Below are 21,055 nucleotides of genomic sequence, written 5' to 3' on the forward strand. Positions count from 1 at the left end.
GGGGGGGCTGTACTTGAATCCTTGTAAAGGTTTAGAAAGCCTCTTTACACTTTACACCCATCCCCCGCCCCCTAACGTTCAGGTAATGAGATAGTAATAATCGAGGGTTGCACACAGGACGGACTGACATCTTTCTTTATCAGTCTGTGCTCAGTTCAAAGGTTTACTTTCACAAGAATCTGGCACCAAAGCCCCCCCTTCTGTTCTGAATGCGCCACTGCGCCTTAGTGCAACACAATACAGTTTCCTACTCTTGCAAATGCTTTGATGTTTCCCATCTTAATGACAAGTATTTTCCAGAGATTTACATGAATCATTGTTTAACCTATTGGCTTTCAATGCAATTTTGTCAAAATGTAATGTCCCCTTTAGCCAGTTATGCACCTCTTTACATGCAGACTAAAGGTTACATTTATAGATGAAGAGTGTCTATGTTAGCTCGAAATAAAAGCTTATGTATTTGTTATTGCATCGTTGCCTCTTCTGACCAACCTGACATCCACTCCCACCATCCCTGGTGCATGTTGTCATGTCATAAACCATTACAGTGAAAGTGTCCATTCAGCCAGCATGCTGTTTGAAATAATTTCACATTTTTTGGTAACGTTTTCTTAACGTAAAGTTTTTAGTATTTTGCCTTCCTCATCGTTTTTTCCAGTTTGCATGAGACGCTGAATCATGACCAGTTCAGTTGTGACTAACTTGTACCTCTGCCTGTGTGTGTCTGTCCGTCCATCTATCTGTCCGTCTATCCGCCCATGCTCGGTTCGTCCTTCTTGCCATGCGCTCCATTCCCTCTGCGCTCTCCCACCTGTGCTGCTACTGTGTGTGCTGGCTGCAGTTCACCCAAATATGGCCTTATTGCCGACAGGTATCACTATTGTGAGAAGTGCTTCAATGAGATCCAGGGCAACAGTGTGAACCTGGGCGACGACCCGGCACAACCGCAGACGTGAGTGGCCCAAGCCCGAAAACCTGCCGGGAGTCATCTTCTTGTCTCATATGAGCCAACGTCAACGTAATTCTTTGTTTCTCTTCCGTGTAGGAAAATATCTAAAGATCAGTTTGAGAAGAAGAAAAACGATACGTTGGACCCTGAACCGTGAGTGCGCTGTGGCCAGCACAAGAAGTTCAACAGTATTTGAGTGGACTGTTTCGATGTAACTTTTGGTGAAAATGAAATATGTTTGTCTGTTTTGTAGGTTTGTTGAATGTAAAGACTGTGGAAGAAAAATGCATCAGATCTGTGTGCTGCACTACGATGTCATTTGGCCCTCTGGGTGAGTCTTGTTCTTCAACACCGTGACTAAAACGAACTAAATATGCTCTTATGGGAGCATAAAAGTATTGCTACCCCAACTGCCACCTTACAGACGATTTTATGTGATAGACAAACAGAGTAAAGTTCTTTAGACATTTATTCACCCTTTTACTCTGACATGTTTAGTTCCTCTAATAACCTCCCCATCAAAACATGGTGTTGCCAGTATCGTGCTGTGGCGTTACCATGGAGATGACTACTGGTCAGTTATGTTAAATATTGGAAGACAATTGTTTAATCAGCAGGGCAGTGGCTTTAAACGTATAGCCTGAGCTGCATTGGAATAGTTTAGATCAAAGTGGATTAATGTTTGATACTGGCCTAATCAAAGTCCAGACCAAAATCTACCGGACAGTCTGTGGCAGGATTTGAAAATGGCCGTTCACAGACACTCTCTGTCTAATCTGACTTAGTTTTGGGTAATTTACAGAGAAGAATCTGCAAAAACAGGAAGTTGACCACATATAAATGTTCACCACAATTTACAGCATTTTATTGGTTACAAAAAAAGAGCATCAATCAACTGTTATGCTCTACTCATGATCTGACAAAAATCAATTGACTTTTGCGAAGCGCTGTATTTTCCAAAAGCCTTGTAGGTTGACCAAATCTTTAATTTGTCTCCAGCTTCGTGTGTGACAATTGCCTGAGAAAATCTGGAAAAACAAGGAAGGAGAACAAGTTCTCAGCAAAAAGTGAGTTTACTTGTGAGAAAAAGAAAAAGGTTAATATTTTACACTAAACTAAATGTCTTTGATCTGAATTAATTTTAAAATGGTTTTGTTTTACCAGGGTTGCAGACTACAAGGTTGGGGACGTACATTGAAGACAGAGTAAACAAGTACTTAAAAAGGCAGAACCACCCAGAAGCTGGTGAAGTGTTTGTGCGAGTTGTTGCCAGCTCTGATAAAACTGTGGATATTAAGCCTGGCATGAAGTCTAGGTGAGGCAGCTTACACCCAAGATGGATAAAGTTACATTGCCCTTTGATCTTGTATGTATTGTGTTTTTCTTTTGTTTGTATTGTGGCTGATTATTTGTTGTTGCGCCCACAGGTTTGTGGACTCAGGTGAGATGGTGGCGAGCTTCCCTTACAGAACCAAAGCACTTTTTGCATTCGAGGAAATCGACGGCGTGGACGTTTGTTTCTTCGGCATGCACGTACAGGAGTATGGCTCAGATTGCCCTTTTCCAAACACAAGGTAATGCCTGCAGTTCAACAAAAACCTTAACAGATGTCTTATTAATTTGTCAGTTTATTTAGGCTTTTAATGCTTTGCCCTGTTTTTCTTTCAGACGGGTTTACATATCATACCTCGACAGCGTTCACTTCTTCAAGCCACGTGTGCTAAGGACTGCAGTGTACCACGAGATCTTGATAGGCTACCTGGAGTATGTGAGGAAACTTGGGTAAGTCCAAGCACCCTGTGTTTTTCACCTTCCTCCTATGTGGTATAGGAACGTAGTGCTCATTGTGTATTTTCTGAGCAGGTACGTAATGGGTCACATTTGGGCCTGCCCACCAAGTGAAGGAGATGATTATATTTTCCACTGCCACCCTCCGGACCAGAAGATCCCTAAACCCAAAAGGCTGCAGGAGTGGTACAGGAAGATGCTTGACAAGGCGTTTGCAGAGAGGATCATACATGATTACAAGGTTAGAAAACAAGCAAAAAAAAAAAAAAAAGTTACTAAGACAGATATAATTCACTTTGAGACATTTAATTTAAAACGATGTATTTTAGAAAGATGTGTGGAAATTTCTGTTGTGAAACAAGTTTGAGGAGTTTGTCTTTAGAAATAAGAGGAAAGTTGACGACTGTGCCTGAACATGAACATTAAAAAATGGCCTGAGTCTTTATCAATAATCAATATAACAGAAATCATTGTTAAAATTGCCCCATTCAACAAGAATATAGTTTTCATGAGCATCTTATTGGAACTTTTAAACATTTTATGTTAAATCTCTGGGAATAATGTCACACCTAAGTGGAGCTAATTCAAGCGGAAAAACTGATAACGAGCAAAATTTACAAATTGGGGGAAAAAATTCAGCTTGTTTTTGGTGTATCCAAAGATTGATATGATGGAAAAATATGGGTATTAATATATATATTTTTTTAAATCTTGTATACTTTGTGGCAAACAGGCATATTCCCAGTCTCTAATAAATGTGGTTATTTTCAACAGGAAGATTTTTTTTTCTGTTTTTAATATTTCATGCTTTTACAACCCATTTTGTTTTCCTATGACATTTGTGCCTGTAGCTTATATGCCTTCTTTAGAGTTCATTTCAGTTTAAAAATTGCAATTCGACCACAAATACGATAATAATGGGAAGTTTTAAATCAAGAACATGGTGATTTTTCTGATGTGGTGGTTCTGCTTCTCCGTTGCTTGAGATAAGAAGTTGTTGTGTTTCTGTTCAGGACATTTTCAAGCAGGCAACAGAAGACAGGCTGACCAGTGCCAACGAGCTGCCATACTTTGAGGGCGACTTTTGGCCTAATGTGCTGGAGGAGAGCATCAAGGAGCTGGAGCAGGAGGAGGAGGAGAGAAAGAAGGAGGAGAACACGGCCTCCTCAGAGACAACAGAGGTATGTTAGATAGCTGGATTGACTTAGCTCTTTGTTTTATACCATCAGCTGAGCACTAAAGATTTGATCACCCTGAAGTGTTGGCTTAATAAAACCTTCCAGCGAAAGTAGACCCACTCAGCCTAATTACACAATCATGGTTTGACTCCGTTTTCCAAAATGTTTGTGTTTTCCCTACAAGGGAGTCCAGGCTGACAGCAAGAATGCCAAAAAGAAAAATAATAAGAAAACCAACAAGAACAAGAGCAGCGTCAGCCGATCCAATAAGAAGAAGCCTGGCATGCCAAATGTAGCCAATGATCTGTCTCAAAAACTCTACGCCACCATGGAGAAACACAAGGAGGTGAGAAACCTGCGGTTTAGTTGAACTTTAATGGGAACCCTACAAGAGATAATTCAGCCAAGCAGCTGTTAAATGCTACAATATCTTTTTTTCTTTTCTAGGTATTTTTTGTAATTCACCTCCATTCGGGGCCTGTCATCAACACCCTCCCACCTATCATGGACCCCGACCCCCTGCTGACCTGCGACCTCATGGACGGCCGTGACGCCTTCCTGACTTTGGCCAGGGACAAGCACTGGGAGTTCAGTTCGCTCAGAAGATGCAAGTGGAGCTCCATGTGCATGCTGGTGGAGCTGCACAACCAGGGCCAGGACCGCTTTGTCTACACATGCAACGAATGCAAGCATCATGTGGAGACTCGCTGGCACTGCACTGTTTGTGAGGTAAGACCCTAATTCATGAAATCTGCGGGTAAATGTGAGAAGAAGTTCAAATGGTATTACATTTCAGAGCTTAGAGACTGGATAAATGCTCAGATCTCCAGTTTAACATGCATTTCCTCATCTGTCATCAGGACTATGACATGTGCATTAACTGCTACAACACTAAGGGCCACGAGCACCAGATGGTGAAGTGGGGCCTGGGTATCGACGACGACAGCAACAGTCAGAGCGGCGAGGCCTCGAAGAGTCCTCAGGAGAGTCGGCGCCTCAGCATCCAGCGCTGCATCCAGTCTCTGGTGCACGCCTGCCAGTGCAGGAACGCCAACTGCTCGCTCGCGTCCTGCCAGAAGATGAAGCGGGTGGTTCAGCACACTAAGGGCTGCAAGCGCAAGACCAACGGTGGATGCCCGGTGTGCAAGCAGCTGATTGCTTTATGCTGTTACCACGCCAAGCACTGTCAGGAGAACAAGTGTCCGGTTCCGTTCTGCCTCAACATCAAGCAGAAGCTTCGTCAGCAGCAGTTGCAGCATAGGCTGCAGCAGGCCCAGATGATGCGCCGCAGAATGGCCACCATGGCTGGAAGAGGCATGCCGATGCCATCTCCACCTACCTCATCTGCTCCAGAAACCCCCACGTCTGTGCAGCAACCTAACACGCCCCAGACTCCGCAGCCCATGCCTAACCACCCTCAGCAACAACAACCACCAAACCCCGGCAACCTGGGCCAAGGGTTCCCCAGCAACGGCCGCAGCAGTCAGCCCTCCACGCCTGGGCCGCAAGGTAAACCTGGGCCACAGTCATCGCCGCTCCATCAGCAGCTGTCCCCTATGCCTAACATGCCGCATCAGCAGCAGGCTCCTCCTCCTCAGCAGCCGCAGCAACAGCAGCAGCAGCAGCAGCAGCAGCTGCTGGCAGCAATGAAGGTGGCGCAACAGATCGAGATGGCGGCAAAGGCGAAGCAACAGCAGCAGCAGCAGCAGCCGGGTTACGCCATGAACGGGATGCCCATGAACCAGACACGCATGATGAGCCCCATTCAGAACCAAATGCAGATGATGCAGGGTCACCGGGGCCCCCAGGTGATGCAGGCTGTTTCGCAGGGTCAGTGGGGTGTGGGAATGCAGAATGCCCAAGGCCATCAGTCACTGGTCCCTCCTCAGCAAGGCCCCACAGCCTCCCAGCAGGCTCAGGGAAACCCCATGTCTCAGCAGTCCCCGCTCATGCAGAGGCCCATGATGCCACAGCAGTCGGGCCCCCAAATGCCTGGTGTCATGCCTCCTCAGGGGCCCCCCCAACAGGGAATGACACCACAGCAGCCAAACATGCCCCGGGTAATGCCTGGAAATATTACGCCAAGTGCCGTGCAGGAACTACTGCACACCCTCAAGTCTCCGAGCTCCCCACAGCAACAGCAGCAGGTGCTGACCATCCTTAAGTCCAATCCTCACCTCATGGCGGCTTTCATCAAACAGAGAGCGGCCAAGTACCAGGCCAGCCAGGCGGCGCCGCAGCAGCAGCAGCAACAGCAACAGGTCCAGCAGCAGAACCCTCAGGTCCTGCTGGGCTCCCAGCCTGGGATGCAGGCCATGGCAGCTATGAACCAAATGCAGAGAACCGGGATGGCTCCGCAGCAGCAGCCTCCTCAGCTGGTGGGTCCCCAGGGTATGGCCCCCATGGGTCCTCAAGGCCAGATGATGAATACGGCTCAAAATGGAAGCCCTCAGTACCACAGACAGCTGCTCCGGATGCAGCAGATGCAGCAGCAGACGGGAATGCCTCAGGGCCACAGCCAGTTCCCCCCCCAGCAGCAGGGACCCCCAGGCTTCTCCCAGCTCCGCACGCATCAGCAGTTGGTTATGCAAGGGGGCTCCGGTCCGATGGGGTCGGTTCCTCCCATGTCGCAGATGGGCCAGCCCGGCATGGGTATGGAAGGGATCTCGAACCACCTCAAGCAACGCATGCTTCAGAATCAGATGATGAAGCAGCAGATGGGCTCTCCTGGGCAGGCCAACCCGATGAGTCCTCAGCCTCATCTGCTGCAGGGCCAAGGCCAGCCTGGAGCTCATCTACCTGGTCAGACCATGGCCAACACCCTGGGAAACCAGGTCCGCTCCCCAGCTCCAGTGCAGTCGCCCCGGCCGCCTTCACAACAAGCCCCCCATTCCGGTTCCTCCCCGCGGATACAACCCCAGCCTTCGCCGCAGCACGGGGCTCTCCACTCCAGCTCCCCTCACCCAAGCCTCGGCCCCATGTCGGGCTCTATGGACCAGGGACACATGGGAACATCTGAGCAAAGCGCAATGCTCCCACAGCTGAACACACCAAACCGAGGAGGGCTGAGCAACGACATGAACATGGTGGGCGACACGACAGGAGACACGCTAGAGAGGTTCGTTGAAGGATTGTAGCATTTTGAGACAGAAAGAAAGGCCTGCTCCAGTTTCCCGCTGAGATTTTCTTTTTCTATTTACTGATTTTAGAAAAAGTCTTTGGAGGCCTACGGACTGTGAACTTTCCTTACACCACAAACTCCTTTTTTCTGAAAACAGAGTGATTTAATAATTGCTGTTGAAAAGAAAACAAAGACAAAGAATATATTTTTGGTTCAGACCAGCATTGTAAGAAATTCGCCCTGGTCTTTGCTGGTTTATTTTATTTTTCTTTTATGATTTGCAATTGACTTTTTAAAAAAAAAATCTTAAAACAACAAAAAAAAATCCTTATTTTGTACCTTTGCAGATAAATATTGTATTTGTGTTGCGAAGTCTGTAAAGTTGTCTGTGAAGTTTTTCGCCAGTTTCTCAGTTTTTCCTGTTCCTGGCTAATTTATTCTAATATGCCATTTTTTTCAAAAGGACTGCCTTTAGGAAAGCCTTAATTTCTTTCCTGTTTGCAGAGTCTAAAGGAGATTAACGTATTTGTATAGACCTAGGATACCTATTGCACACACAAACACAACATGCTGGTGAAAGAGAAGCTTGCATTGAAACTTGTTCATGTTCACAGGTGCCAGAATGTTTCTTTTTACCTGGCCCGATCCCAGCGATTGTCTTGCAGATTTTCAAACCTTGCTTTTGTCTGTTCTTTATTCTAAAGAAATTGTCATTAAGTACTGATGCTGTTTTGCCTGTGGTGGGAAATATGTAATTGTTTGACTGCTGATTTGTGTTCGGAGAGTTTTGTGCAGCATTTTTCTCTCGCATTAAACTTGAATTGATGAGGAACTATTCTCTAATGTAAATCAAGCAGCTAGACAGTACTGTAAATATGCAGAAAATGAGAATGAAATCACTGTATAAACTGGTTCAAATGGCTCATTTCGTACTTATATACCTTATTGTTAAATAAACCTGTGTGCCACAGAATCTGTCTCTTAACCTATCACAACCAAACATTCAAACATTGAAAGTGTGGAGAAGCATTTTAGGAAGAAACTGATTGCTTAGAGCTTTTAGAAATTGCTCTTCTGGTCCCATTCATCATTTGTCTTCCACTTATCCAAGCTCGAGTCGTAGGGCAGCCGGTCCAGGTGGGAAACCCAGACGTCATCCTTCTCAGCGACACTGGCACTTCCTGGAGGATACAAAGATCCTTCTACGTCCAAGTGGTCACAGAATCCTTACAGCTATTTTCAAATCCATCTGGGACGCCGCAGCCTGGGGTTCTCTATTGATTCTCTGCAGCTTAACCCTTCTTCCACTTTCTGGACCCAACTACATAAACCGTTTTCACCCAGGCAGGATGTCACCCTTTTCTCTGAAATATGAAAGTTCTCGCTGGGTTTCAGATTTGTTTTGGAAAGCGAGTTAATTTTGCATTGAGGGAGTAATGAAACATCATATGAAAATGTGTGTCGTAAATTTAAAACACTGACTGGTTAAGATTTGATCAAATTAACTGGTAATCTTTTACTTTTATAGGAACAATCCAGGAAACCAAGTCTCAGATCTTAAACAGTTTCTGCATAGGGTCCCCATCCCTGACCTGCAACTCTCAAATGAATTTACTCAAGATCATTCAGTGCTTCATAAACTAAGATTTTAAACTTACCCTTTTACAACCAGTGAGCCAGTGTAGTAATTTCTTGGACTGTAGCAGCACCATTTTGGATGAGCTGACTCTTATGAGTAAAGAAGACATGACGAAACCAGAGAAAATTAAAAGCGTCCAATATTTTCAATGTATTCCCTTCTCAAGCTGGAGGAAATGTATTGATGTTATGGACACTCCCCTAACATCATAGTAGTTGTGGCTCATCAGCATATGAATATTAAATCTCTTCATCGTAATCGGAGCTGTGGGAGGATATAAATACTGAATAAAAGCGGTACGATAATGAAGCTTTGAGGAACCCCAGAGATTTAGAGTTGTCAAATGGTATACAGTCGGTGCCAGCTGCCAAATGATACCTGGAATTATATATAAATAAATAAATCAACTTTACAGCTCGGCGACTCAGGTAGGTCTAATTATTTCACCTGGTTATCCGTAGGTAGTCGTGATAGGACCATTATGTAACCTTTTGGATAAGTCTATTTTGGGCTAAATTATATGCCAATTTCAAACGAATATTCGCCCCATATGTGGAAGTGAGTTGGGGAAACTGGATTCACACGGGGAAGTACATTTATTTAATCACCAAGCTGTTTTTATTGTCAGTGTAAGTGAAGAACAACGCCACTGGACTAGCATCCTTTAAAAGTTAACATTAACTTCTCAAAATAAATGCAAAGTAAAAAAGTGCTTTTAATGGAACACTTATTAAAACTACAGATGTTAATACATTTGTTTTCTAACAGAAATAATATAAAACCTTCCTTCTCCAATTCTCATCAGGCATATTTCTAGACACCCTGGTGATGTCATTTTCAAGCGCAGCCTCATTTTCGGTCTTCACCGGTCAGCGTGTGTCCCCCAGTCCGGTGACTTTGGGTCTCCACCTGCTTATTAACATTTCTCAATATGTCCCGCTGCCTCGGCCTGGCTCGGCTCATCCTCGGTTCTTCTCACAGGACCAATTTACGGTTAACGTCTTGTGCGCGTGGACTGAGCACGCTAAATGTCTCGCGAGGTAGGTAGTGTTATGTCAGGTGGCGCAGTTAGCTTAGCCTCGCTCCATCAACTGGGAACTGCATGTTTTTACTAATAATCTTCAGCTAGTGATGTTAAATATTTGTTTTGTTCACTCGGAAACAAAAACCGAGTAAAAAAAAAGACTGAGCTCCTTGCAAGCATAGCTATTAACTGAAAAAACATACCAATTCAACTCTTTATATTTGAACGTTAAGTTGAATTATTACCAAGTGAAACAGGGATACATTCTATGTTATATTTTTATTTTTAAATAACATGTTTTGTAGCTCATGAAAGTACAAAATACAAGAAATATAATATTTTTTAAAATCGAGGTGTTAGTTTAAGACTACACAATCACGAGTATGGAAAACTACACAAGGTCAGTTGTAGTAAAAATAGGCTTTTAACTGAGCGTGAGTGATGAGGATAACTGCATCATCTCCATTCAGCTTGTAAACAACTGTAAAATGTCCTGTTGGATGCTGCACTGAAACATCACTGACTGTGGCTAAACATACATATAACTTACAAGATGTTCTTTGTTTTGTTTTGAACTATTGCATGTGAAAAAAGAACATCGCAATTTACACAATATTTGAAGAGACTGCCAAAACAGCTTGTTCCTGAGAAGTCCAAAGTGTATGTTTTTTATTTGTTGTGTATACTTTATTTGTACTTGTAAGCAGCTTTCTTCCCTGTGCTCTTCATGCCAGTAGATCTCCAGGTTGGACAGCAGCAGAGGTGGAGCAGCCGGCCCTCTGTGTGGAGGTCTCAGTGGTCCTCTCTGGGCTTCAGCCAGCAGTCCTTCTACAGCACTCAGGAAGTGGAGAAAGAGCCAGAAGAAGAACCTTTACACACCATCATCACCGATACGGAGTCGGTGCAAGGTGCCTGGAACAGCTGCAAAGTTATTCTTTCTCTCCTTCTTGAACTTCAAGGCTTCTGTGTCACTCTTTCAAAAAATGTTTTTCAGGTGGTTTCTCTAAACATGAATTTCAGGCTGAAACAAAGAAACTTCTGGACATTGTTGCCAGATCTTTGTACTCGGAGAAGGAGGTAAGAAGTTGTGAAAGACATTTCCTCCACGTTGTTCAAGTGTTGTCGGCGCTCCTTTGTATCCATTTCCTGACTCACCCTCATTCCGCCAGGTTTTCATCAGGGAGTTGATCTCTAACGGGAGCGACGCCTTGGAAAAGCTGCGACACAAAATGATCACAGCTGGTGGGGAAACGGCTCCGATGGAAATCCACCTGCAGACTGACGGCACTAAAGGAACCTTTACCATTCAGGTACCCACATCTAATGCCAGATGATAATTATCTTGGCCTTTAAATTTATTGTTATTGCTTTTCTTTGTGATTTAAATACTGTTGGATTTATCCCAGCACTGCATGTTTAAGCATTACTAACCTGTGATATCTTGGCTTTATTTTAATTTTGACATTGTTTACCCTATTGATGCACAGCGGCTTCATTGGTTGTACAACCAGCAGTTTTTTTTTCCATTCCCTAAAGGATTTAGAAGAATTTTTTTTTTTTTTGTATCTGTTATGAATGGACTTCCTGGTTAAATAAAATGAAATAAGTAAATGAGCTGAAGGTGAACCAGAGCGCCACTGGAGCTTATACTTTAATGCGATAAAATTGCATCTGAAATGAAAATCGCAGTGTTTTGTAACTCCCTGAAATACATATAAAGCTCAATTATTTACTAAAAGACTGTTTGCATTCATCCTCTGAGAAGTAATCTAGAGCAGTTCAGTTATTGATGATGGTATAAGAAATAGCTTTTTTTTTTATATTCACGTATGTATGAAAAAATTCAGACATTATAGGCAAGAAAATCGATTTTCACAGATTCCTACATTTTGATAACCCTACAACTTCTACAAATTAGGTGACCGTAGCATGAAAAAACTGGAAATTTTCAAGTGGTTTGAAAACTTGTTTGTATAAAGTTAAGATTTAAGAACATTTCAACCATTCCAAATATTAAACACATGACAAAACCTCCCTTCTCTGTTGTTTGACTTCTCATACGTGCTGCCATCTGGTGGTGGTGGTGTGATGCTGCATGTTGAATTTAACTTTTTAGTGACAATTTGTGCTTCTGTGATAGGACACAGGAGTTGGCATGAACAAAGAGGAGCTGGTGGCCAATCTGGGTACTATCGCCCGCTCTGGATCCAAGGTCAGTGCTCATGTTCGGCAAAGTGAACCCCAGTGGTGGTTGCTATGGAGACATGTGACTATAAATGTTCATCTGACTGAGCTTTGGCTGTGCGTTTATATTAACTAAGTCGAACTTGTCTTGTAACTGATGTGTTTGCGTCCTTCTCGTCATCTCCTCTGGCCTCTTCACTGCAGGCGTTTTTAGATGCCCTGCAGAACCAGGCCGAGGCCAGCAGCACCATCATCGGTCAGTTTGGTGTCGGCTTCTACTCCGCCTTCATGGTGGCTGACCGTGTGGACGTCTTCTCCCGCTCTACCGAGCCGGACGCTCCCGGATACAAGTGGTCCTCCGACGGGTGAGAGAGCACTGAAACCACGTTTATTCTGTTTATATTTGTAAAAAAGAGTTTAAACTTAAAATGGACATTTTCACTTCCTCGTTTAGCTCTGGACTGTTTGAGATCGCTGAAGCCAGCGGCGTTCAACAGGGAACCAAAATCGTGCTGCACCTCAAAGACGACTGCAAGGAGTTTTCCTCCGAGGACAGAGTTAAAGGTAAAACTCAAACTGCACCACGATCGACCGAACCACAACTGCGTGCAATGAAATTCATACAGCAACTCCACGACCAATCTGTTTCAGACGTTGTGACAAAGTACAGCAACTTTGTTAGTTTCCCCATCTTCCTGAACGGACGGAGGCTCAACACTCTGCAGGTGAGCCTCGGTCCTTCCGTTATCTTCAGTGTTGTAACGCAAAACTTACTGAGTACACTCTGTAGCCTGTCGACTGCTTTCAAAAGTGTTTACTGTTTGGGTTTTGTCCACCAGGCCTTGTGGATGATGGAGCCTAAAGAAATCAGCGACTGGCAGCACGAGGAGTTCTACCGCTACATCGCTCAGGCCTACGACAAGCCGCGCTACACGCTGCACTACCGCGCCGACGCGCCGCTCAACATCCGAAGCATCTTTTACGTCCCTGACGCGGTGAGGGGTGTTTTGGTGAAATTTTAGGTCAGCCGAGAAAGTTGGGAAATAAAGTGAGGGAAAAAGTACGACTTTAGCTGATTTGATGAGAAAAATGTTTGAACGAAGTTAGTTTTTTTTTTGTCTACGATCGCATAAAACTGAACCGATCCCGGTCCCGTCTGACAGAAACCCAGCATGTTTGACGTGAGCAGAGAGATGGGCTCCAGCGTGGCTCTGTACAGCAGGAAGGTCCTGATCCAGACCAAAGCCACCGACATCCTGCCCAAGTGGCTGCGCTTCCTTCGAGGTTCTGCGTCGTCCCGAACGTTTCAGCCCGCCGGTTTTCTCAGCTCTGCCTTTTAGCTCCATCTCACACGTCACGTCAGGAATGTAACCATTTGTTTTTTTTTTGTTTTTTTGCGACTGCAGGTGTGGTGGACAGCGAAGACATCCCCCTGAACCTGAGCAGAGAACTGCTGCAGGAGAGCGCCCTCATCAGGTAGAGTGAAGTATTTTTCAATTCAAACCTTTTGTTTTCTGATTGTGGCTCATTCTCTCCCTGAGAATCTCTAGGTTTAAAGCATACAGTCCAGATAGATTAAAGTTCTGGAGCTTTACTACATTCAAAAAAATGTATGTTTACGGTCTTGTTGAAAATCTAATTTGTAAGGTTGATATCGGGTTTCTACAAATCTCCCTCTCTAAGCTTCTTTGGTTCAGATTTTTGTTTGCATTTTCTGGGATTTATATATTTATTTTAGATACAACTATTGCTAAAAGCAAAGAGTTTTAATACTCTTCTCAAACTGGTGAATTTAATTGTTTGGCCTGATATCTTGTCCCAGGTTGATACATCAATGTTGGCCTTCCATCTACTCTTCCTCTCTAGTTTCTACCTGTTCCAGAAAAAAGTCTTATAACTCGACCTTTTTCCCTTGTTAAAAATTAAATGATCTGCCAGTGGTGCTTTAAAAAAAAAAAAAAATCAATATTAATAAATTGTTTACGTAAAACATGCTCCTATATCTTGCTCCAAAGTTACTTGTTAGTTTGTGTGTTTTTGCAGTGTAAATATTATCTGGTGTAAATTCACTAAGCTTCCAGCTTGTCTTAAAGGAGCCGAGAACTTTTGGAAATTTCCATCTGGAAAAGTTTGAGTGTTTGGGAATCCTGGTGATCATATGTGCTGATGTGCATCTCCTCCTTCAGAAAGCTTCGAAATGTCCTGCAGCAGCGAGTGATCCGCTTCCTGCTGGACCAAAGCAAGAAGGACCCGGAGAAGTACAGCAAGTTCTTTGAGGACTACGGGCTCTTCATGCGGGAGGGCATCGTTACCACCCAGGAACAGGACGTGAAGGTGCTGCATTAGACACGTTACTCCCCGCACAGCAGGCTTTTTTTTTTTTTAGGAGCGTAGTCCTCACCTGCTGGTCTGTCGCTCTGCAGGAAGACATCGCCAAGCTGCTGAGGTTCGAGTCGTCCGCTTTGCCGGCCGGCCAGCAGACCAACCTGATGGAGTACGGATCCCGCATGAAGGCCGGCACGCGCAACATCTACTACCTGTGTGCCCCCAACAGACATCTGGCCGAGCACTCGCCGTATTTCGAGGCCATGAAGAAGAAAGACATGGAGGTGGGAGACGGAACGAGCGACTGAAAATGTTTTCATGCAGCGAGAGGCCAGATGAGGGTTAACTCGGTGATGCTCGCAGGTCCTGTTCTGCTACGAGCAGTTCGACGAGCTGACCCTGCTTCACCTCAGGGAGTTTGACAAGAAGAAGCTGATCTCGGTGGAGACGGACATCGTGGTGGATCACTACAAGGAGGAGAAGTTTGAGGAGAGCAAGCCAGGTGAGCCCCGCCTTCAGGTGGAGGTCGGGCGGAGCGGGCGGTGATCTCTGTCGCGGCTGTAAACCCCCGGCCTTGTTCTCCACCGCAGCGTCTGAGCGGCTGACGCAGGAGCAGGCGGACGACCTGATGGCCTGGATGAAGAACGTTCTGGGTCCCCGAGTCACAAACGTAAAGGTAACCGCAGGAATGATGTCAACATTAGGGAACAACGACTGAAAAGTTCCAAATAATCTTTCCATGAAAATCAGATGTCTGGCATGTTATCGTGCCACAAAATGAAACTGATGTTATTACAGTATTTGTGATGAATATACATTTCTAGTTTGAATGAAATTAGCATCTGTTCAGGTCCCTCCCTAAAGTTATTGGCTTTTCCACTCATCTTCCAATTTGAATGATGCACCCAAGAGCTTTTAACCCAGATGTAGTCATTTCAGCAAACTCCTTCGATGATTGTCCTTAATGTGTCCCCGTGATGCTAAATGTAAATACTGCTGCAGGATCGAACTGAAATCGTATTTCCACAACCATGTCATTTTATTTTTTTTGGTAACGCTCAGCTGACTCCTCGTCTCGACACTCATCCCGCCATGATCACGGTGCTGGAGATGGGCGCGGCCCGCCACTTCCTCCGAACCCAGCAGCTGGCGCGCACTGCTGAGGAGAGGGCCCAGATCCTGCAGCCCACCCTGGAGCTCAACGCCGGGTAAGACACAGATTTCACCGTTTTTGTTTCTTTCAAGAGAAACGAGTAAGGATTTCTAACCATCACTCCTCTCCTCACCTGTTAGACACGATCTGATCAAGAAGCTGCACTCGTTGAAGGACACAAACTCTGAACTGGCTGGTTTGCTGCTGGAACAGGTACCGAAGCTCGTTTCTGTCTAGTTTCAAACAAAATGTCAAACATCTACAGCTGGAACCGATTAGGTGATGTTAAACCGTCGCTCGTTTCAGATCTACGACAACGCCATGATTGCAGCCGGCCTGAACGACGACCCCCGGCCGATGATCTCGCGCCTCAATGAGCTCCTGGCCAGAGCTCTGGAGAAACACTGACGGCTCGTCTCGGTTTGGATGCCGCCTGAAGCATTCGCAGCAACGAGAAAGGCTGACCGAGGACAGTTCAGGAGAACGATACAGACTGCTGCGGGGGAATTTGTTGCTGCACAAATCGGCATGAAAACAAAGCTTCTCTGCCTGGTTGGTTGAGAAGTTTAGACAAACGTCTTGGTTTATGTTTGATGGACTCGCATTCCGTTCACGTCTGGTGTGTGAAAGTCAGTTTTAAAGTTTCCCCGTCTTGTTCTCAAATTTAAATCTCCAAACATTTCATAAACTACATTTAAGATTAGGGATGGTGCCATCAGTTGCCAAATAAAGCTGTTTAACTATTAAAGTGGGAACCACAAATGCTGTGAAATAAAAAAAAGAAGAAAAGATAAACCCAGAAGTCTTGGAAAAAACAATTTTACTGCATTCAAACCGTCTCTGCTGTGACCATCGACACCACCAGAAACCTTATCATGCAACCGGTCTTTCAGACGCTGAAGTAGCTCTCGGCAGCTTTGGGGTCGGCGTCCCAGCGCCGTCGGTCCATCAAAAGCACTCTGGGGTCGTCTGAGCTGTCACGCCTACAGAAGCAGGCTTCATTTCCCCTCGGTGAGCCGTTCCTCAGTTCTCGCCTCCTGACTGGCAAACAGCATCCGATCCAGTCTGGAGCGTCAGGACAGCTTGTCAATGTTGGCCAAGAAGCGCTGGGCCCACCACTCGTCCAGATCTATGGGCACAAAGCCTGGAAAGGAAGAAACGAGGATCGGACGCATCGGTTTAAAATAAAACCTAAAGACATGCTGTGCGATTTTGCTCCAAAAAAGATTAATAAAATCATGCTGTTCAGGATCGTGATTGGAATAAAAACTTGGTCAAAAAACTAATTTTTCATAGGCTTTTTTGCTGCCTTTACTGCCCTCTAGTGGTCATAATCAGAAACTACATAAGTTAACAAAACATGTCCACTGTTAGAATATTATTTTGTATTTAGATGTGAAAAATATTTAGCCAAAGGATTCCTCAATACTGCTTTTGATGCAAGTACTTTTTAAAACTTAAAAGTCTTAAGTACACAATTGATATGCTTTGCTTTACGGAGTTAAAATGTCACCATTTGGCAGATTTCATTGTGATAACATAAAACTCATGTAAAATATCTTGTGCATAAACTTTGCCTGTTAACTGCAATGAGCTTCAAAACTGGATATTAAAATGCGTTTCGCCTTCTAGTGTTGACACGCTTATGAACAAAGCAATAAAAAAAAATTGACTTAAAAATGTGCAAGTGATTTAAACGAAATAGTTTCTTATTTTCTACAGGGCCACATTCAAAACGCCCTTTGCAAAATGCCTCTAATTTCTTTTTAAAAACGATAAAAAAAAAAAAAAAAAACATAATCAAAGCTCGCTCTTCGTTTGAATAATTTGTCTGTTTCGTGCATTTGTAGCCGAACTGGAGGAAGACGACAAGCAGCTGCACTCACTGTCCATGTGTGGAGCGGCAGATGTTTCTTTGTAGTAAACCGCCGTCTGGGAGTCCTGCTCTCCTCGACCTTCCTCCTGCTGAACCACCTCCTGCCAAGCTGAATGAAAGCAGCTCTCTTTAACAACCGCATGTCTAACAATTAGTGCTCAATAAAGAAATATGAAAACAGTTCTGCATCAAAGTGACACACCCACAGGGATGGGGGAAGTGGGGGGGGGGGGGAAAAGCCCACCAGAACAAAGGCCACTGCAGGGAAATGTTTGTATTTTTAATCATTCAGAGTCTCAGCCACATGCAGTGTGACTGATTAAATCTATGGTAGCTGCAGGGATTTACGACCGTATCCAAAGCATAATCACAAACTTCAGTGTATTTCAATGAGCAATGAGATTTACATGATCTGAAAATTGTCTTAAAAACTAAAATGATGAATATTTGGGAAAATTTCACCAATTCTTCTTTGCATCACAACTCAAGCTCAGTCAGGCTGAACACTGACTGTCTGAACTTTCAATTCTTTCCAGAGATTCAAAACTGGATGAAGGTCTGGACTTTGACAGGGCCATTTCACAAACATTGTTGGTCATCCTGGTGAAGGGAGACCAAATCGGTGGAGCGCCGACTGTCGTCTCCCCCCTGAACTCTGGATCTCTGCTGGGCCTCGTTCAACCCGTCAGTTTAGAAAGGCCCCGCCTTGGCATGTTTGTAACTGAGCCGCACACTTTTCTCTGACTGTTCTGCGTGATATTCAAAGCTTCGAATATTGTTTAACATGTTCTCTAGGAAGCGCCTGCAGCTTGACCTCACAGAACAGGTGCATTTACGCTCAGATTAGATTTCACACAGGACTTCTATTGCAGGACTTCTGGAGGGAGTTTATTTATTTACTGGACTTTAATTTCCTTCCTCTTAAAAACCATAAACCACTTCGTAATGGTCTATTAAAACACACTGAAACTTGTGGCAGTTGTGTGAAAAACTGAAAAGGTTTGATGGGAACGAAACAGCAGTATTTTCTTTTTTACAGAGCTGGCTCTACTTTACGGCCTTGTCCAATCAAACACAAGGTTACTGGAGTTGTTTATGGGCTGCTGTGGCCGAGCTTCAATGCCAACAACTGGCAGGAGACAGAAAGCAAAAACAGCCGAGCCAAGCAAGGTTTCCCAGAGACACGGGGATTCTGTGAATGTTGGAAAAAAACAAAAAAACAAACAAACCCCAGACTGTTTCGACTCAAACAAATTCTCTATCCTTCAAAATCCAATCAGAGCATCTTGTGGGTTGAAATCAAAAGCCCCCCCACTCTAGCTCCCTCCTCTCAGCACTTTTGCCCTGACGAGTGTGAAATGTGGGTGTGAGAGAGTTTCTCTGCTCTATCAGTGTCAGAGCAGCTGTGTGGGAGTCGCCTTGGAAGGAAAAAAAAAAAAAAAACTGATAGTAGCCAAGTCATTCACAGAAACCAGAGCAGCGCAGACGATGAAAAGCTCAGTTTAGTCCTCCTCCTCCTCACCCTCGGAGATGAACTTCACATTTTCCTCGTGCTCCGGGGAGAAGGCCTCCTCGTGCCTGCAGTCAGCGGGGAGCGCCTGAGCGGGCTGATGGTGCCTCTTCCCGTTCAGGCGGTTGAAAACTATCTTGGGTGCAGGAAGGCTGGCAAGCGGAAAGAGAAATCAGAGATTTTGTTAAAAAAAAAAATAATAATAATAAAATAAATAAATAAATAACCCTTTGAACCTAAACTAACTCGAGCACGCTTGACTGGGCAGAAGTCGGATTGCAACAGCTGAATGGAGAGAGGGAGCATGTGCTGCCAAGGTCACACTCAAACACACTCAGGGTCGCGTCTGCTGCCTCAAAGTCATCATGGTAACGACAGGCAGAGAGTTAAGGTGTGTTCTGGATTAAGGAGGTTTAAACTGCTGCACCCAGATTCACTTGAGCGCACCGTGACGGGCAGAAAGTTCCTCGGGTTTAGGAAGCAGGTGAAAGAACACCCCCACCTTCCCTCGCCCCACCCCCCCACACACACACACATTTCTGGCAACTTGAAGGTTTCTCTCATTTTAAACGAGTGTAAAAAAAAAAAAAAAAAAAGAATCGGTTTGCTCACTCGGGCATGTTCCAGGACGTCTGTTTGTGCTTGAAGTCGTTTATTTTGCTCTCCAGCTGCTGAGTGGGTCCTGCAGAAACGATTAAAAACGCCCCTGAGAATCAGGAAAGTTAAGGTGTGAGGTTGCTGAAAGTTATAGGAGACTCACCTGTTCTCCTCTGGGTGACCAGTTTGCTGGGACCTCTTGTGATTGTGTACATCATGCGAGAGGAGATCCACCTGCGCTGCTCACAGTAATTTATTTTTTTTTTTTTGTTTCAGGCCTTTAAGGTGAACACATTCTTCTGAAATTTGAGGAGGGGGAAGAAAAAAACCCACACCCACACACACACACAGGCAGGCTGAGGCTGAGTTTCACACGCTGGCTGCAGAGTGGCCAAACTGTTTTGTAATCTCATGAAAGTGAGCGGTGCGCCGCGCAGCTCCTCTGTGGGTAAAGACACCAGCCGCCGTGACGCATCTCCGGATCCCGAGTCCCTGCCCTCTGATTCTGCTTCACCTGCAGACGCGAATCCGAACCGCTTGGTTCTGGTGAGTTTTGTCCTGTCACAATGTCACATAACCACACGCAGCGGCAGTCATTCACAGGACTCTGGACGCGTCTTGCCGACGTCCCCTACACGCCTCCTTTAACGCCTTAAAGAGACAGTGTCCCCTTTTTACGTCGTGTCCCTGCAGCCACAGAATAATACAAACTATTTTAGGAGGGAGGGTTGGGGGGGGGGGACAACAGCTATCGCCGATTAATACTAATTACAGTAACATGGTGGATGATCATCTGTTTTTTTTGTGCATGAAAAAAAGAAAACTTTTCTTCAAGTTTTCTTTTTGAAGAATAGTTGTGTAATATAAACAGAGGCCTGCCAACGGCCTCTGTTTATATTACACACACACACACAAGCTGATAACAGCTGTTTACATTTTACTATAAATATCGTTGACTTTTATTTGGCCACATTTTCATAAGTAAATTTCTGAGTAAAAATTCAGAAGACCTTAAACATTTAACTTACCCTCCCCGTCCCTCACCAAACATTTAAATACAAATGAAACAAATATCATTTTAAGACTCAAATGATGTATTATACAATGATTTAAAAAAAAAAGCACTTGCCTTCCATTCAGATGTTTTTATTTTTAACAAACATGTTGTAGAATGAACAAAAATTGTATTTCTTTAATAATTCATTGTCGAATGAATTTCTTTGGGACTTAAAGCCATCCAAACTAACTTGGTACTGCGGTACTGTCTAATTGCCCCTTGTGTTAATCATAAATGAACAATGATTGACCAAATTCTTTGGCTTAAATTCAAGAGTCAAACTAACCCCTGATTACTGCCAGACTCACAGAAGCATGAAATTACTTCAATGGAACCAGTCTTGACATTTCTTCAAAGTAAAGAAGAGGGGAAGAAGATGCTTCCACACCGACACAAAATCTCACTTCCTGCATCTGTAGCAATCCTTAATAAATTGAACAATTTGGGGAAAATTAATATTTTCTCTATTTCTAAATGTCTGTTTCTCATCTGCTGTGAAATCCACTTAAATCAGGGTGTGAAGTGCTGACTTTTGATAGGAGGAGGACAGCGAGAAAAGAAGTAGGTAACAGACAAGAAAATACAAAACAAGATGAACACAATAAAGGGGAAGAAATGGTGCAATGAAGGAAGGAAGGAAAGAGAAACAAAAAA

The 21,055-nt window shown here is 44.3% G+C and overlaps 3 protein-coding genes across 9 annotated transcripts in view; 2 read left to right on the top strand and 1 right to left on the bottom strand.

Moving 5' to 3' along the window:
• The window catches only part of crebbpb (CREB binding lysine acetyltransferase b), a 40,812-nt gene extending 32,803 nt beyond the window's left edge, over nucleotides 1-8,009 (top strand). For 3 of the 6 annotated variants that reach the window (XM_015025935.1, XM_015025950.1, XM_015025943.1), the window contains exons 20-31: nucleotides 842-952; nucleotides 1,046-1,102; nucleotides 1,203-1,280; nucleotides 1,949-2,016; nucleotides 2,114-2,264; nucleotides 2,377-2,523; nucleotides 2,618-2,731; nucleotides 2,813-2,978; nucleotides 3,751-3,918; nucleotides 4,100-4,261; nucleotides 4,363-4,644; nucleotides 4,776-8,009. In XM_015025935.1, coding sequence (XP_014881421.1) covers nucleotides 842-952; nucleotides 1,046-1,102; nucleotides 1,203-1,280; nucleotides 1,949-2,016; nucleotides 2,114-2,264; nucleotides 2,377-2,523; nucleotides 2,618-2,731; nucleotides 2,813-2,978; nucleotides 3,751-3,918; nucleotides 4,100-4,261; nucleotides 4,363-4,644; nucleotides 4,776-7,052 — 3,781 coding nt within the window. In that variant the 3' untranslated portion in view covers nucleotides 7,053-8,009. The remainder of the gene's footprint in view (nucleotides 1-841; nucleotides 953-1,045; nucleotides 1,103-1,202; nucleotides 1,281-1,948; nucleotides 2,017-2,113; nucleotides 2,265-2,376; nucleotides 2,524-2,617; nucleotides 2,732-2,812; nucleotides 2,979-3,750; nucleotides 3,919-4,099; nucleotides 4,262-4,362; nucleotides 4,645-4,775) is intronic. The other 3 variants (XM_015025970.1, XM_015025953.1, XM_015025961.1) reach the window with 1 other exon arrangement.
• A 1,499-nt stretch (nucleotides 8,010-9,508) lies between these two features.
• Nucleotides 9,509-16,992, top strand: trap1 (TNF receptor-associated protein 1). 2 transcript variants are annotated; one of them, XM_015025979.1, is made up of 18 exons: nucleotides 9,509-9,715; nucleotides 10,434-10,607; nucleotides 10,694-10,776; nucleotides 10,869-11,009; nucleotides 11,840-11,911; nucleotides 12,088-12,248; nucleotides 12,338-12,447; nucleotides 12,535-12,608; nucleotides 12,723-12,878; nucleotides 13,047-13,167; nucleotides 13,290-13,359; nucleotides 14,070-14,217; nucleotides 14,307-14,492; nucleotides 14,572-14,710; nucleotides 14,799-14,884; nucleotides 15,271-15,416; nucleotides 15,502-15,574; nucleotides 15,668-16,992. In XM_015025979.1, the coding sequence occupies exons 1-18, from the start codon at nucleotides 9,607-9,609 to the stop codon at nucleotides 15,767-15,769; spliced, it is 2,151 nt and encodes a 716-aa protein (XP_014881465.1). In that variant the 5' UTR covers nucleotides 9,509-9,606; the 3' UTR covers nucleotides 15,770-16,992. The 2 variants fall into 2 exon arrangements, with proteins under 2 accessions (XP_014881465.1, XP_014881473.1); XM_015025987.1 differs by having other exon boundaries at nucleotides 10,437-10,607.
• On the bottom strand, nucleotides 16,167-20,008 carry LOC106942661 (protein FAM195A-like). The gene is made up of 5 exons (XM_015025993.1): nucleotides 19,508-20,008; nucleotides 19,360-19,429; nucleotides 18,760-18,899; nucleotides 17,248-17,346; nucleotides 16,167-16,505 (listed from the first exon to the last, which is right to left on the bottom strand). The coding sequence occupies exons 1-5, from the start codon at nucleotides 19,560-19,562 to the stop codon at nucleotides 16,435-16,437; spliced, it is 435 nt and encodes a 144-aa protein (XP_014881479.1). The 5' UTR covers nucleotides 19,563-20,008; the 3' UTR covers nucleotides 16,167-16,434.
• Between the last annotated feature and the right edge of the window lie 1,047 nt (nucleotides 20,009-21,055).

The sequence above is a fragment of the Poecilia latipinna genome, unplaced genomic scaffold (assembly GCF_001443285.1).
Source record: "Poecilia latipinna isolate Pla-1442-1.1 unplaced genomic scaffold, P_latipinna-1.0 Scaffold96, whole genome shotgun sequence".
Taxonomy (NCBI): Eukaryota; Metazoa; Chordata; class Actinopteri; order Cyprinodontiformes; family Poeciliidae; genus Poecilia; species Poecilia latipinna.